The sequence below is a fragment of the Eurosta solidaginis genome, chromosome 4 (genome assembly GCF_040869045.1).
Source record: "Eurosta solidaginis isolate ZX-2024a chromosome 4, ASM4086904v1, whole genome shotgun sequence".
Classification (NCBI taxonomy): Eukaryota; Metazoa; Arthropoda; class Insecta; order Diptera; family Tephritidae; genus Eurosta; species Eurosta solidaginis.
The window spans coordinates 18013059-18027430 of record NC_090322.1 but is presented as its reverse complement, the minus strand read 5'-3'; the positions used below and the strand labels follow the sequence as shown (position 1 = coordinate 18027430).

General features: G+C 35.9%; 1 protein-coding gene and 1 long non-coding RNA gene across 2 annotated transcripts in view; one reads left to right on the top strand and one right to left on the bottom strand.

Moving 5' to 3' along the window:
- Positions 1-14372, top strand: part of LOC137248415 (uncharacterized) — a 277648-nt gene that overhangs the window by 203019 nt on the left and 60257 nt on the right. Inside the window, exons 26-28 of the mRNA XM_067779354.1 lie at positions 11004-11144; positions 11224-11466; positions 13367-13528. Coding sequence (XP_067635455.1) covers positions 11004-11144; positions 11224-11466; positions 13367-13528 — 546 coding nt within the window. The remainder of the gene's footprint in view (positions 1-11003; positions 11145-11223; positions 11467-13366; positions 13529-14372) is intronic.
- LOC137249189 (uncharacterized) lies at positions 287-1135 on the bottom strand. The gene is made up of 3 exons (XR_010952280.1): positions 832-1135; positions 622-766; positions 287-562 (listed from the first exon to the last, which is right to left on the bottom strand). It is a non-coding gene; the product is annotated as an uncharacterized lncRNA (long non-coding RNA).

Below are 14372 nucleotides of genomic sequence, written 5' to 3'. Positions count from 1 at the left end.
AGTATAAAATATTTGGCGTGGCCATGAGGGCAGTATTTTTATCTATAATGAAATTAATTTTTTTAATTAATGAAAATAAACATAATTTATAAAATTTGCAATGTACTATAGCTTAAGTATAGTAAATATTTTACATGACCATGAAGGCAGTATTTTTATTTATAATAAAATAAAATTGTTTACAAAAAACTTTGAAGCATTTGATTTCGTAATTCAACTGCTGCACTATAATACCTTTCCGGTTGCTCAATTTCTTGAAAATGAGTTTCTCCGTCCTCATCATTATTTACGTTATGGAGATGTTCATCATGGATATTGTAGTGAATGCGTAAATTGCGAAGTGCTGCAGCTACATTGATTATTTGCACAGCCTTTTCAGGACAGTAGTGAAGTTACCGTGCAGACAGAAGCCATCTACACCAGTTCTTCCAAACACCAATAGTTCTCTCTATAATGTTTCGCCCATAACTATGCCATTTGTTGAAGCGGCTTTGAGGGGTATTAGGTGCAGGGTTGTGAAAAGGAGGTATAAACCAGGGCGCAAGACCGTATCCTGCGGCACCTATAAATTTGATATAAAGTTATCGTTGAACAGTAAATTATTATAAAGATTCCTTATACCTAATAGACGTAGACTTCTATTTCCGCTTTCGAATTGAGCTTGGAAGAATTGTGATACGTCACTATTAGACCAAACGAATGAGTCGTGTGTTGACCCAGGGTATTCCGCGTTAATGTACCGTATACGCTGTTTATAATCACATATCTGAAAAAGTAAACACATTTATTAAAAATAATACAATAAATATTTAGCGTTAAGACTATAAAAACCTTTTCGGTTATAAAATAAATGGGAGTTCGCTCCTGAAGGTTTTGCTATCCTTACGTGCGTACCATCAATGCACATAACAATTCCAGGAATTTTGGATTTGTTGAAAAAGTAGTTTCGGGATTCCATTTGCTCCTCGTCATTCATTTTCAAGTTAATCCACTTTTCACACAATTCCCTTTCCATAATTTCAAGAAGCTCTGAAAACACCTTCGACACTGTTGATTGAGCCATTCCTAGCATGTAGTCTTTACCAACTGCATTCTGATAGCTTCCTTCAGCTAATATTCGCAGACATAACGAAAGCTTTTGTTGGCGACTTATTGCTGTGGATTTAGTCACGGGAGGAATATTACTGCAAATTATGCTTAAAAGATGTCTATAAGCGTGTTTATTAACTAGAAATTAATTAAAATCTCGACAAATCGCATAGTTATAAGTTTGTGAATTCCGCTACAGATCTTCTCAGTTCGATTCGCATTCCCCGCAAATGGCATTCGTCGGATACCGTAAGAGGGGTGTATGTCTTTACTATTCGTATGTGTTTACTATTTTTTGTAGCTCGTAGAAGAGTAAAAGAATTGCTATCACTTTATATGCTACGCCTCTGCTCTATGCTCTGTTTATGTTCAGAGCCAGAGCATAAGCAAAAAAAAAACTCCGGAGTAATGTAGCATGTTCACTGCCTGAAACATATATCTCAAGTATTTAAGTTTAATACAATTTTAAACTATGTGCGAAATTTCAAGTCCCTAGCTCACCGAGAATTGACTTATAACTTGACCACAAAATATTCAAAATCGGAGGAGTTTTTAAAATATCATGATTCCTGCGCCACCAGCAGACATTTCTTTTCCTCATGTCGCGTTATCATCGGGTTCCGAAGTATGTTCCAACTTTCAAGACTTTAGCTTCACAGGGAGCTGCTCAAAAACAGGTTGCAAGATTGCGCACTTTTGTACTGAAATTTGCGGTCAACCATTAAACGGAACTTATAAAAAGGAACTAAACAAATGAGCATCTCTTTTAGGTACATATATCAACATTTTTTTAAATTTTTACATTTTTTTCCAGTTTTGTTTTTAGATTTACTCAAATTATAGCGGAGCTGTAAAACTGTGCAATCTTCTGAAATTTTAAATCATTAATTCAAGAAAGCTGTTTTTTCATTAATCTTAATTCATTCCTTGTTAAGGAATTAGGCTTAAAAGTTAACCAATTCTTCATTCAGTAGTGGAAGAAAAGACTGAACTCCTGAACTCATTCGAAGAAAGAATGAAGTAATTGAATGAAACACAAAAATGTTTTCAAATGAATGCAGCCTTAGCTCATGGTGGAATCACCAGGTGAAGTAAATAAAAAAGACAGAAGATGTACGCTATCTGAAATGGTAGGGATGTATTTTCGACGGTCAGAAGAAGATCAAGTTTTTTTGAAAAAATAGTAGTAGAAAAATAAATACCTTTCTACGAAAGTCATTATAGAAATTCGCCTTTTCAGCATATCAGTGCCACCTAACGCATATTCAAAAGGGAATATAAAGGACCTGTGCGCGTTTAGACTACTTTTAGGATCGAATAAAAAAAATTCAATTTGACCACTTAAACTGTGATGAGCAGTAAAATTCAATGGATGCGGCAAAAGTTAACTGACCTCAATTTCAACTGCAGTTGAAAGTTTCATTGAAAAACCGGACATAAAAGAAAGATGTGTTATTCATATATAGTACGTACGTACGTCAATTATTTTTTTGAACTTTTCTGCCTTTTGCAGAACTTAAATGGGTTTCGGATTCGATGAAAAGTTTTACAGTCACGCTTATAAGTGATCGTTATACTCTTAAATGTGTTTCAATCCCTAAAAATGTCCATCAGCTATGTTGATTTGTCGATGAGAGATATAATAACAAAGTTAATCATAATAACTCTTGACAGTTGAATTCATGATGTATTACTAATGTTACCAAGTTATTATTCACCAAAATATGTCAGGGGATAGACTAGCCCAGCTGCAGTCGGCATAGAACCAGAAGATGTTGATCAGAAGAGAGCTGAAATCATAATGTAACGAATTTATAGAAATTCCGCTTATTTACAACCTTCTGCAAACGTTCGTATCGCTAAATTGTCGAATAAATAACTCCAATATTCAGCAATGCAAAATGGTCTTTATTAGACTACTTTAAGGTACTTCACCATAACACTTATACTTCACAAATCAAACTGAAAACAATACTTACATGAAGTAATAATAATAATAAAAGCTATAAAATAATTAGGTAAGTCCTACGTACTGGTCATCACACTCCTCATCAATAAGGGCGTTTATCAGACAAATAAAAGCGTTGGGCGCGTAAAAGCACTTTGAGGTTTTTATTACGGGTCTGGATTTTAGGAACAATTTCGGTTGCATGCTCTCCGAAATGTAGATCCTGATCAAACGTCACTACCAAGATTTTTGGGTGTAAGACAGTCGGTAGCGCAATGCCATCGACGTGGATGTTCAATATGGTCGACATTTGGCACGTCCATGTTGTAAATAAGGTCGCCGATTGATTTAGTCGGTGACAATGTCAGCTTTCGCGAGGCGAAAGAACTAGAGAGATCAGGGAGATAGCTGTTTATTTTATTATAAAGCTCATCGATGTGTGGGCCTGGGCCTGTGTCCATTATTGTGCAGTCATCGGCGTAGGAAACGATAGAGACTCCTTCTGGTGGTGAAGGTAGCGGCACCCCTTGTTTAATTCTTCTTGGTTTGGATGTTATGTTCCTAAATTGTATCGATGCTTGCCGACCAGACAGATAATTTGCGGTCCACGTTTTGAGACTTGGGGTAGGGAGGACCCTTCCGGGTCTTGCAGTAACGTACCGTGGTTGACCGTGTCAAAAGAATTTGACAGGTCTAACGCAACGAGTACTGACCTATGGTGGGGGTTTTGATTTAATCCGCAATTTATTTGTGTGTTAATGGCGTTTAGCGCCGCGTTAGTGCTATGTAATTTTGGAAAGCCATGGTGAAATAGGGAAGCAGAATGGCTTCAAGTGTCCTGGCTACGGGCGATAGGAGAGATACCGGCCGATAAGAATCTCCTATGTTAGCTAGTTTCCCAGGCTTTAATAGCGGAACCATCCTGGCCATTTTCCATTTTGCGGGGATGGCGAAGGTGGACAGGGACAAGTTGAAGGCATGCGCTAGATAATTAAATCCCTCTATGCCTAGGTTTTTATGCATCGGCATGGCTATGCGTCTTCAATCTCTGGCGGTGATGGTAAATGGGCACGCTGTATTTATGCTTGTGTGTGCGTCTGTTGGCCCGCCGTCTGACTTTGTCAACCGAAGAATGCGTTACATATTGTCGGCAAAAAGCGCTTGCGCTTTTTTCGCATCCGACAACATTTTATCGCTAAAGGCGATGGAAATGTGTTCGATAGGGACTTTAAGGTGGACCAAAGCTTACCTACACCGGCAGAGATGTTGCGATTCTTAAGTGCTCCTCCCATTTCGTCCGCTTGTGTTCATCCACAAGCAATCTGATGCGTTGGTTTGTATCCCTTATTTGGGGGTCGCCGGGATCGAGCTGTCTTATAAGGTCACGTTCTCTCGCTAAATTTGCGGCCTCCGCCGCAAAGTGGGGTCGAATTTCGGGAATTCTTCCGGCGGGAATAAAACGAGCCGAAGCGGATTCAATGACCTTGCGAAATGAACGCTCCCCTTCACGGACATCAGTCGGGATAGGGAGGGCAGCAAAGCGATTGTCAGTATAAGATTTGTAATCATCCCACTTTTCTTTCTTAACATTGATGGAAAGTGCGTTTTTCGGTAGTGATGAAGTCGGCAGATCGCTCGAGCGAAAGGAGTTTGGGTAGGTGGTGAAATGCCTATGTTACCATTGGTTGCCAGTTTACACAGGTTACTAGACCTACGCTCATGATAGCTAAATCTGGCGAACTGGGACAGTTTCGAGTTACGAGTGGTATGCAATGTGGAATCAACGCCTCTAACACCCCTCTCACTCTTGTCCCACCCCTGATGAAACTGCAAGTTTCCTTAGACTCTCGTTAGAGAATATTGATGACAATTTTTGAGTGGTGGCGTCTATTAGGTGGGGCGAAGCACTGCTACAACAACAACAGTATATTAAATTGGGAATATTTATTCGTTTGGTTGGTTGCAACAATTTTGTGTACTATTTTGTTAATTAATAAAAAAAAAATAAAACACTTACTTTTTTTTTTTAAATATATGTAATAACGACGTAAAAAAGCAAGAAAAATTAAAAATTAGTAAAAATCCGTTGTGTGATAAGAAATTACTATGTAGATTTGTATTATATACTTCATTACCGTCAATACAAAAAATAATTTCCCACCCCCCCCTGGGACCGCGCATGGGTATAGTGACTTCTGGGATGTTTAATTCTTTGAGTTTTTCTGTCATAATAAAGCATAATAATTTAATAAAAAAAACTTAAGTTCACTAAAATTTTTAAATGTATAAAATAAAATAATATGTTTTTAACTAGCGAGGTAGACTCATTTGCTTTATACAATTCCTTTTGTTTTTTCTCTGACATCGATAACTAAAACAATGAAAGGACGTGAAGAAACGGAAGCAAGCAAAAGTAAAGGAAAGGAATGAAAAGTGAACGAAAGGAAGGAAAATTAAGAAATAAAAGAGAATAGAGAGAAGAGAAGAAATGAGCGAAGAGAAGAGAAAAGAAAAGGAAGAACGGAAAGGAAACGACACGCTTTTTCAAGGGGTCATGTTCAAAACATGATTGAAAATAAACGATATGTCCAAAAACTAATCACCCTTATTGTCATTGTCGTCACTGAACGACGACGACTCACGACGATGTGTTAAATTCGGTATTGCTATCGTCGTTTTCGATAACTATTGACAGCGTTGAAATTTTTTTTTTTATTTTTTTCAGTTAAATAAGTAAAAAAAAATGTTGTCTTTAGCTTTAACATTAAAGTACGTGTATTTAGAATATGATATGAAAAAGGCTACATTAAAAACTCAAGCGCATGCGTCGGCTTTTCTTTGCCATTTCATCTAAAACTTCATCAATGGTAACAATTTGATCACGGTGGAAGCTTAGTGATGCACAGCCATTCAATCGATTTTCACTCATCGTGTAGTTTTTAATCAGCCTAAGAGTTGAAAAAGATCTCTCGTTCGTTGCCGTTGTTACTGGAAGCGTACACAAGATTTTCAACAACATGTGAACATTAGGAAAAGCCACAGAATCGCATTCCTGTAATATTAATCATAGATAAATTGATAAAAAAACACCGAAGTACCTCCTTCAGGAATAAGTAGAATTCATGCTTTTTGAGCCCATGCATGAGATCTTACGTATACGTATACAAAATTCAAAAGAAAGAAACTGATCGAATAGAAAAATATTTAATTTAAAAAAGTTATATCTATACGGAAAAACACTAATGTGTTTTTTACATTTTAAAATGTGAAAAACACATTATTTTTTCATTTATCAAATAATTTGAATTTGACATTTTTGAAATGTGTTTTTGACATTTTCCACATGGAAAATAATGTCAAATTTGCATTATATTTCATATAGGAAATGTGTACTTCAAAAAATGCTGTAAATTTAACATTATTTAAATTTAAAATTTACATCAAAAAGATGCTAGATTTACAGGAAAAATAATGTAAACTTTGCATTTTTTTTTTCAATGTAAATTTCACATTCAAAATAATTTGAAGTTTACATGAAAAAATAAACGGAATGTTGCATTTTTTTAAATGTAAAAGACACATTAGTGTTTTTTCCGTGTAGCCCCGGACTGTGTTGTTAATGTACCAACTTACCTCCAACAAATCGTGAGCATTCCAGCTTTTTTTCTGATTTTTTGGGCGTAAAGAGATTTCAGGAGGCGTTGCCAAAGTTTTATTTCAGACATGCCAATATTTTCATTACCACGACAATGCAAAACTTTTGCATATCGAGAAATTAAATTTTTTGCTTGAACGTCTTTGACATCATTTGAAAGCAATGCGTCAAAAGACATCAGAAGTTCTTTGTGGTTCAAAAATCGTAATTCCAATTTCTGAATTGCTGAGTTTAGGTTGAACTGGCCGGTCCATGACTGATTGAGTCCGTAGTGTTGAGTCTAGAAATGGGATAAAAATTTGTATACGGTAGTGATCCTCCGCGTTTGTTTGAGCACTTTTTCTAGGCAAAATAATAGGGATTTCATTAGAACCGCATACTACTTCAACTGTCTGGTAAATATTCTTGAACTTCTCGCCAGCTGATCTACGCATATCTTTGAGCTCTTCGTGTACTAAATCGCAAAGTCGTGTGGCTTTTTTCATTTCGATTTTCTTTTCTTGAAGCTGCTGATTCAACGGCAGAGTAACGGGCAAAATCGCGGTGCTGACAACAATTGGAGTTTGAAATTCTGCAGATTTTATAGCTTTCAATAACTGTTATGCCATTGAAGAAGTCACGCTATCTTTCCATGCAGATGAAATTTCAAGTGCCTCTAAGACTGCGCCTTGCAGTTGTTGATAAGTTGCAACGGATTCCCCCCTACTAGCCCATCTTGTAGGGCATACATTTTTCAATTTTTTTCGCATAATGGGGCAAGGATACTTTTCAATACATTCTTGCAAAAGAATTTGCCGTTTCGGCGTATTGAAAAAGTAATAGATCATCTTTAATGTGCCAAAAGCGTTACGTATGTAGCTGATATTACACGAATCTGCGATTGCTAAATTTAAGGAGTACGCAGCACAGTGAACGTAGATGGCTAAGGGAAATTCGCCTGCGATACAGGCTTGTGCTCCTTGCAAATGCCCACTCATTCACTTTCCACCATCGTATCCTTGACCGAATATAAAGTCACAGTTTATGCCCATTTTTTTGAGGTTTGTCAAAATAGATGATGCCAAACTTTTCCCAGTTGTTTCAGATACGGGAACGAGTGCCAAGAATTCTTCTTTAATTTGTGAAGGGCTAGAATTTGTGACATAACGTACACATAATGATAATTGTTCGACACCTGAAAACACCCAAGCTAGTATATTTTCACGATAAAACGTTTTTAACAAATAATTCTTTGAACCTGATATGTCTGCGCTTTCATCAGCTAGTAGGGAAAATCCTTTACTTTCATTCACTTCTCCAACTATTCTGTGCAATATTATTTCATGGCAAGCATCGATTACTTCCTTTTGAATTGTTGGGCTGAGATAAGATGCATTTTTCGGACAAGTTTCTAAATGATTCCTTAATTCCTCGCCAGTCTCGTTAAGCATTCGTAATGTTGTACGAAAATATCCATCGTTTTCAGCAACTTCTGCAGAATCTACTTCTAATGAACCCCAGTATTTCTTTCCCCTCAAGGCAATGTTATGACGCCCACACAACATTACAACTTTTATTATAGGAGTCAATTTTTTCCGATTTTCTGTTATTTTTTACCAAGACCTTCATCCAATTGTTGTGTGATTGGCACTGTAAGGTGTGTTGTAATGCTCACACGTTCGTTGTGATTTAAAATTGCGTTATGATGATATTGCAAACCTGAATGATTTTCAAATGTTTCTATGGCCTTTTTCCAGTTTGAAAAAGGTTTGCAGACAAGCTGACCTGCAAAATATTAAAAACATATTTTTCGTTTTGTGCTTTCGAGTTTATCACTTTTCAGGAGAAATAAATTTAAATACATTTAAATAAAGCCCAGTCGGTTGGTGGTAAAAAACGCCCTATGTTTGTAATGGCATGCAATGACAAAGGACTTACGACGAGCTTACCTAATGAAATATATTTTTGATTTGTTCGATGAAGGAAATCAAAAGTTAATATTTTATTTATTTGAAATCGGGCTTCAAATCTAAAGTAATTCTAAATAACGTATCTCTGTTGTTTTGCATAACTTTGCAAATAAAATGTTGCAGTCTACGAATAATTAAAAGTGACAACTTACCGAGAGGTTGGGACCCAGAACCGCCAGTTTTTACGCTAAAAAACGCGCAATACTTACAAAAAAACCATTTTGGTCAGTTGAGTATGCAAGCAAATTCTATCTGCTCAACCACGAATATTGAAACTTCAATTTCCTTTTTCCACTCATAGGAAAAGGAAAGCTTGGTGTCGGTGTACTAATTCGATTGAATAATTCCAATCTATTGGAATCATTTAAATTTTTCAATAAGTTAATAACATCATCAGGGTCGCCGGGAGAAGGTAATTTGGAAACATTTGAAACAGAAGGATCGGATTCGCATTTCGAGGCTGCATCCAAATCCGTATCTATAACAATGAAATAGGTTAGGTTGGAATTTAAAAAAATAAAAATAAAAGGCAGTGCGATTCATAAACACGTTAAAATAAATAAAACGTAATTACATAAATCATAATAATTATTGCATTCTAAATAATGAATGGAAAACGATGTGCCTACTCACTTGAGTCCTACCGCGCACGTTTTTCCGGTGGCGATTGTAACCATTTTAATAAACTCATTTTAAGTCAAGTTGAACTTTAAGCTTAAATTAAACTTTTAGTTTTTTTTAATTAGATAACCACAACTCGAAAGATCAAAATTTATTCTGATCGTCTCTTATTTCACAAAATTACTTCAAAGCTATTTAGATTAACTTATTTAATAAATTTCTGAAAATCATAGAGCATAATTCGAAAGAATCGTTGGCCAAATTATATTGAAACCAGCAATACGGACATATTTGCATGCTGCTGCATTCAAATCACACAGTGACAAAATTAAAGCGAAAACACTCGCTCGCATATATGTACATACATATGTATCAGAGACCTGCAAAAATCACAATTTTCTTGATTTAATCAAAAACTAAAATTAGCATTCACATTCAATCATGCGAATAAACTCATAAATGAATAAACTCAGCATCTGTCTTTACTAGACTCCATTAGCATGATTGCGATCGAATGACCGAACAGGTTTTGCGTACGATTGTATTGATCACACGAAGGCAAGCTGAGAATAAAATCAAAGCACGAGAATTAGTATCGTTTAGTTCGGCAAACAAACAGAATCGTAAGCAATGATTATATGTATGTTTCTATGTAGCTTGTCGCCGTGACGTAAGGGCAGAAGAATCATGCAAATATTCAGAAGCATGGAGTTTTCATATTTGCCTTTTCATTCCGATGAATGTAATCGCTGTTGAGGCAAACGAGCAAACGCCTGAATTGATTATATTCACGCATGCAATAAGTTGGTTGATTTTAAATCAATGTCGATTATGCAAGTTGGATCATTGAACACGATCATGTTGCCGAATGTAATCGAACGTTGTTGTGTTAGATTTTTGCTGTTCTCTGATATGTATGTAGATGCTCTTTAGGCAAATTTACAAGGAAACTTCTTTATAAAATTATAGTAAAAGATAACATGTTCCACTTGTATATTTAATAAATTGCAGAATTATTATGTAACAGAATATGATTAAAATATAAGTGTTCACTTCGTACATACATATGCTTGCATATTAAAAGTATAATATCACCAACAAAGTAAATACGTAGCAGGCTTATAAAGAAATGTATTAACATAGACATAAAAACATCAAATATTTGAATTGCAACGACCTAAAAAATCAAATGATCCTGAGGCAAGGGGGAGAGGGGGTTTAAACCCCAAAACCCCCCGTCACTACGCCCCTGAACTATATTAAACTGAGTTTAAACCACACAACTTATTTGATTACACAAAGCGATTTTTCATCACCCAATGCTGTACTTCATATTTTTAGCAATTCACAATTCAGCTTTCAAAACGGTTTTTTTGCTCTTGAAAAACTGTGCTTTTGCTGAGAAAGGGTTTGGATATAAGAGTTTTTAAAGCTCTTTTGCAGAACGGCAAGTTAAGTTTTTTAACTCAGATTTAACCGAACATGAGGGGTTAAACTCATACATTTTTGACACATTTTTGAAATTAGCTCTAAAGCTAAAAAAATAACTTGCCATTCTGCAAGCGGGTCTAAAAATACTAAAAAGTTTTAAGACCGTGTTTAAATTTGAACATACTCGACTTTTTAGTAGCCAAAAAATTGTTAGTTCAGTTACAAACTTCAAATCCTCGCTTCTTTTTAATATCAAAAAATAAACTCGTTTTTTTTATTGTCTTGATTACCTGTTTTTTTTTTTTTTCAGATGCAAAAACATACGTGACAAGAACTACCAATACCCGTGCGATATTTGTGGCAAACATTTTAAAACAACATCGGGTTTAAATAGACATAAACTAATTCATAGCGGCGAAAAGCCCCATAAATGTGATTTTTGTGAAATGCGGTAAGTTATCATAAAAATCCTCTTCCTAATATATTTCACCAAATTTTTTCAAACTTTATTTTCTGCCCGTATTAAATAGATTTGCACAAGCTACATGCCTAAGGGAGCATTTGCGTACTCATACCGGCGAAAAACCATATAAATGCAAATACTGCGACCGGTGCTTTACGACAAAAAAATTACTGAATAAGCATTTACGTGTACATCTGGGTGATAATATTCACAGATGTAAATTTTGTCCCTTAGCTTTTCATTTGGTTTCGGAGCTACGGTTACACTCAACTACGCATAAAGACGAAGAGGCTAAATTGGGAGTAAATAGGTAAAATGGCATCCATAAGCTCCGTAGACTGTGATTTTATATTAAGGTTAATTACTCCGTAAAGCGCGGAATCCAGGGCCGGTGTTGTGTTATACGATCCGTGATCGAAAACAATTTTTTACATCGCAACATCTCTTAAATGATGCATCGGATTAAGGAAATATGTTAAATAGTGGCTACGTGTACTAATTACAATTCATTCTAATTTTTACGAATAGTTTGACAAAATCATATTTATTGTTTAAGTTATTGTTATTGTTTTAACAGTGCTGGGGCACGACCACTCACAAATTATCATCGAAATCCTCTAACGGGAGTCCTAGGAAACTGGCTGTTTCAACAGGGCTGGACCATATGGAGATGCGTGTTAGAAGCTTAGGCTCCACATGGTTGGTGTCATGTGTGGACACATTGCAGGCAGGACATACATTACGTATGTCGGTGTTGATTCTGGACAGGTAAGAGTTTAACCTGTTACATTATCCAGAACGAAGTTGGGTCAGGGTGACTCGTGTTTCCCTTGGTAGTGATCTTTCTTCTTCTGCAAGGGTGGGATATTGCATATTAAGGTTAGGAGCAGTGTGTGCATCCTTACAAAACGGCTCAATTCAATTGTATAGTATTCGAACACAATATAATAAAATTCTTGGCAAATCTCGAATTTGTTTTGTGTATTGTATTTGTGAGGCACAATATTACACAAAACTCTTAGTGTGCATTGAAATACACAAAACAGACAGCTTACTGTGCCGGCAAAAATTCCGCACACACTCTGGTTAGGCTTAGCATAAACCCGCGGCAGGTATGCGTAAGAGGCGACTAAAATACCCAACTGATTCAAAGGGTTGTGAAGCACAACCTTTTCAAGGGGTTGCCAGCGCAATTTATAGCTTACTCAGCCCAATTTTCAACCTCGCATATCCGTGGCGAATCTTGTTTCTTTAGGAAGTATTCAAATACGAAAGGAAAACAGACCACGCGTACATTTTTACTCGTGTTATTTTTTAGATACAATAAATAAAAAAATTATTAGGTTTTTAGAAATTTGAATGCGAAATTATTCTGTATAGATACTACTAAATATTTAGCGATAGTAAAAAATTCTTCCATTAGCACTGTGCCACCTGGGTCATAAAGAGAGGTATTTTGCAACACCAGGTGATATTTCATGTTGCGCATTAATTTATGAACTAATGGCTAAAAGAAGATTATATATTATATAATAATTAAATTATGAATTGACTTTAATTCCATTGACGTTATTGGATGTAATATTTTAATGAATAAACTCTATCATAATAATATTGTAACGAAATTACTGAAATTCCGCTTATTTGCAACCTTCTACAAACGTTCGTATCGCTGAACTGTTGAATAAAATACTCCAATATTTTGTATTACAAAATGGTCTTTATTAGACTGCTTTGAAAGTACTGCACAATAAAACTTCACTTTGCAACTGATAGCGTGTTTAAAACAAACTGATTCGTGATGCCTTAGCCTGTGCCGCTTTTATACTCTTCTGTTTCCTCGTTCACCCATTTCTCCAAAGGTCTAGTAATTTCGTGAACCTGATGCTTGTTTACCAGATATATACACGTATTTTTGCAATTTGTATACACATGCGTGTGTATATGTGAGCAGCTGATGATGACATGCGCTTGTGAGTGTCTCTCTGTTGCCCCGCACGTATGTGTGCAGACATAATGATTAATTTGTTTACGTACTTACAAGTGTAGCAGCTTGCATTATTGTTGTTTTGGCTTTATTTACTTAGTATTACATTAGTGATGTGAGTATCACTTAGTGTCACTAATATTCGTCACAATATGCATCTAACCTATTCTTATATCTTAAAAAACTTCGTTTTACTGATTATCTGTGTTTTTTATTTATTCAGATCCAAAGAAAATCTTGAAGATGGCAAACAACTTAAACATCAAGGCAACGAACTCGAGTGCGATATTTGTGGTAAATGTTTTAAGAAAAGAAGTAATTTATGGCTACATAAACGAAACCATAGCGGCGAAAGGCCTTATAAATGTGATATTTGTGAAAAGCGGTAAGTTTTTTTATGTAAAATTTACACTGGACCAAATGCGTCAGTTTGGGTTCAAAATTCCAAATGCGACGGTATTCAGAAATAATTTGATAGCATTTCATCGCATTTGGCCTGAAAGCACGATCCACCTATGCGATATATTTCTTTATCGTATTTGCATTTTCTTGCGATGCATTTATGTCCCGGCAGTCGAGTTGGAAAGGTTAAAGAAAATGCGAATGACGCCAATGTAAAAGCTTTGACATGGGGACTAACACTAAATCCCCAAACTCAAATTTCCAAGCTAAAAAAAGCACTAAAATCATCAACCCCAACCCGAAATCTGCACAAATTTTTGTTTTCGAGGCTTGTTTCTATTCGATTACAATGCTTTGTTATATTGCAAATTTTATTTTCAGCAGACACAGTGGTTTGGGTCTTCAACTACCATGCAAAGACCATCGGTGCAAAGCCAGATCTAGGTTTTCAATTTGTGATTTTTTTCTATAAAACCCTAGAACAGGGATCGACGGCTAATACGCGTCCAAAAATATCGGGAGAGGTGTTAAAAATCGCGTCTTGACCTCAGTATTAATATTCCGAAGACGGAAGATCTTGAGTCGTTCAAAAGATAATAATGAAAAAACGAAAAACGGGTCCCTCCGAAACGGGGGGTGAGATTCATAGTATTTTTGTGCATAGCACTTTTCTTATTTGGCGGCCTTCCGTGCAAAACCCCCTTGTACACACAATTTTTTCCTGTGTACAGCAATATTACAAAAACCACATGAAAATTGCCAACATTAACTGCAAATATCTCGTTTCTTTTCCGCCTTCAGATTATTGTTGTCGAGGTCAATACGCG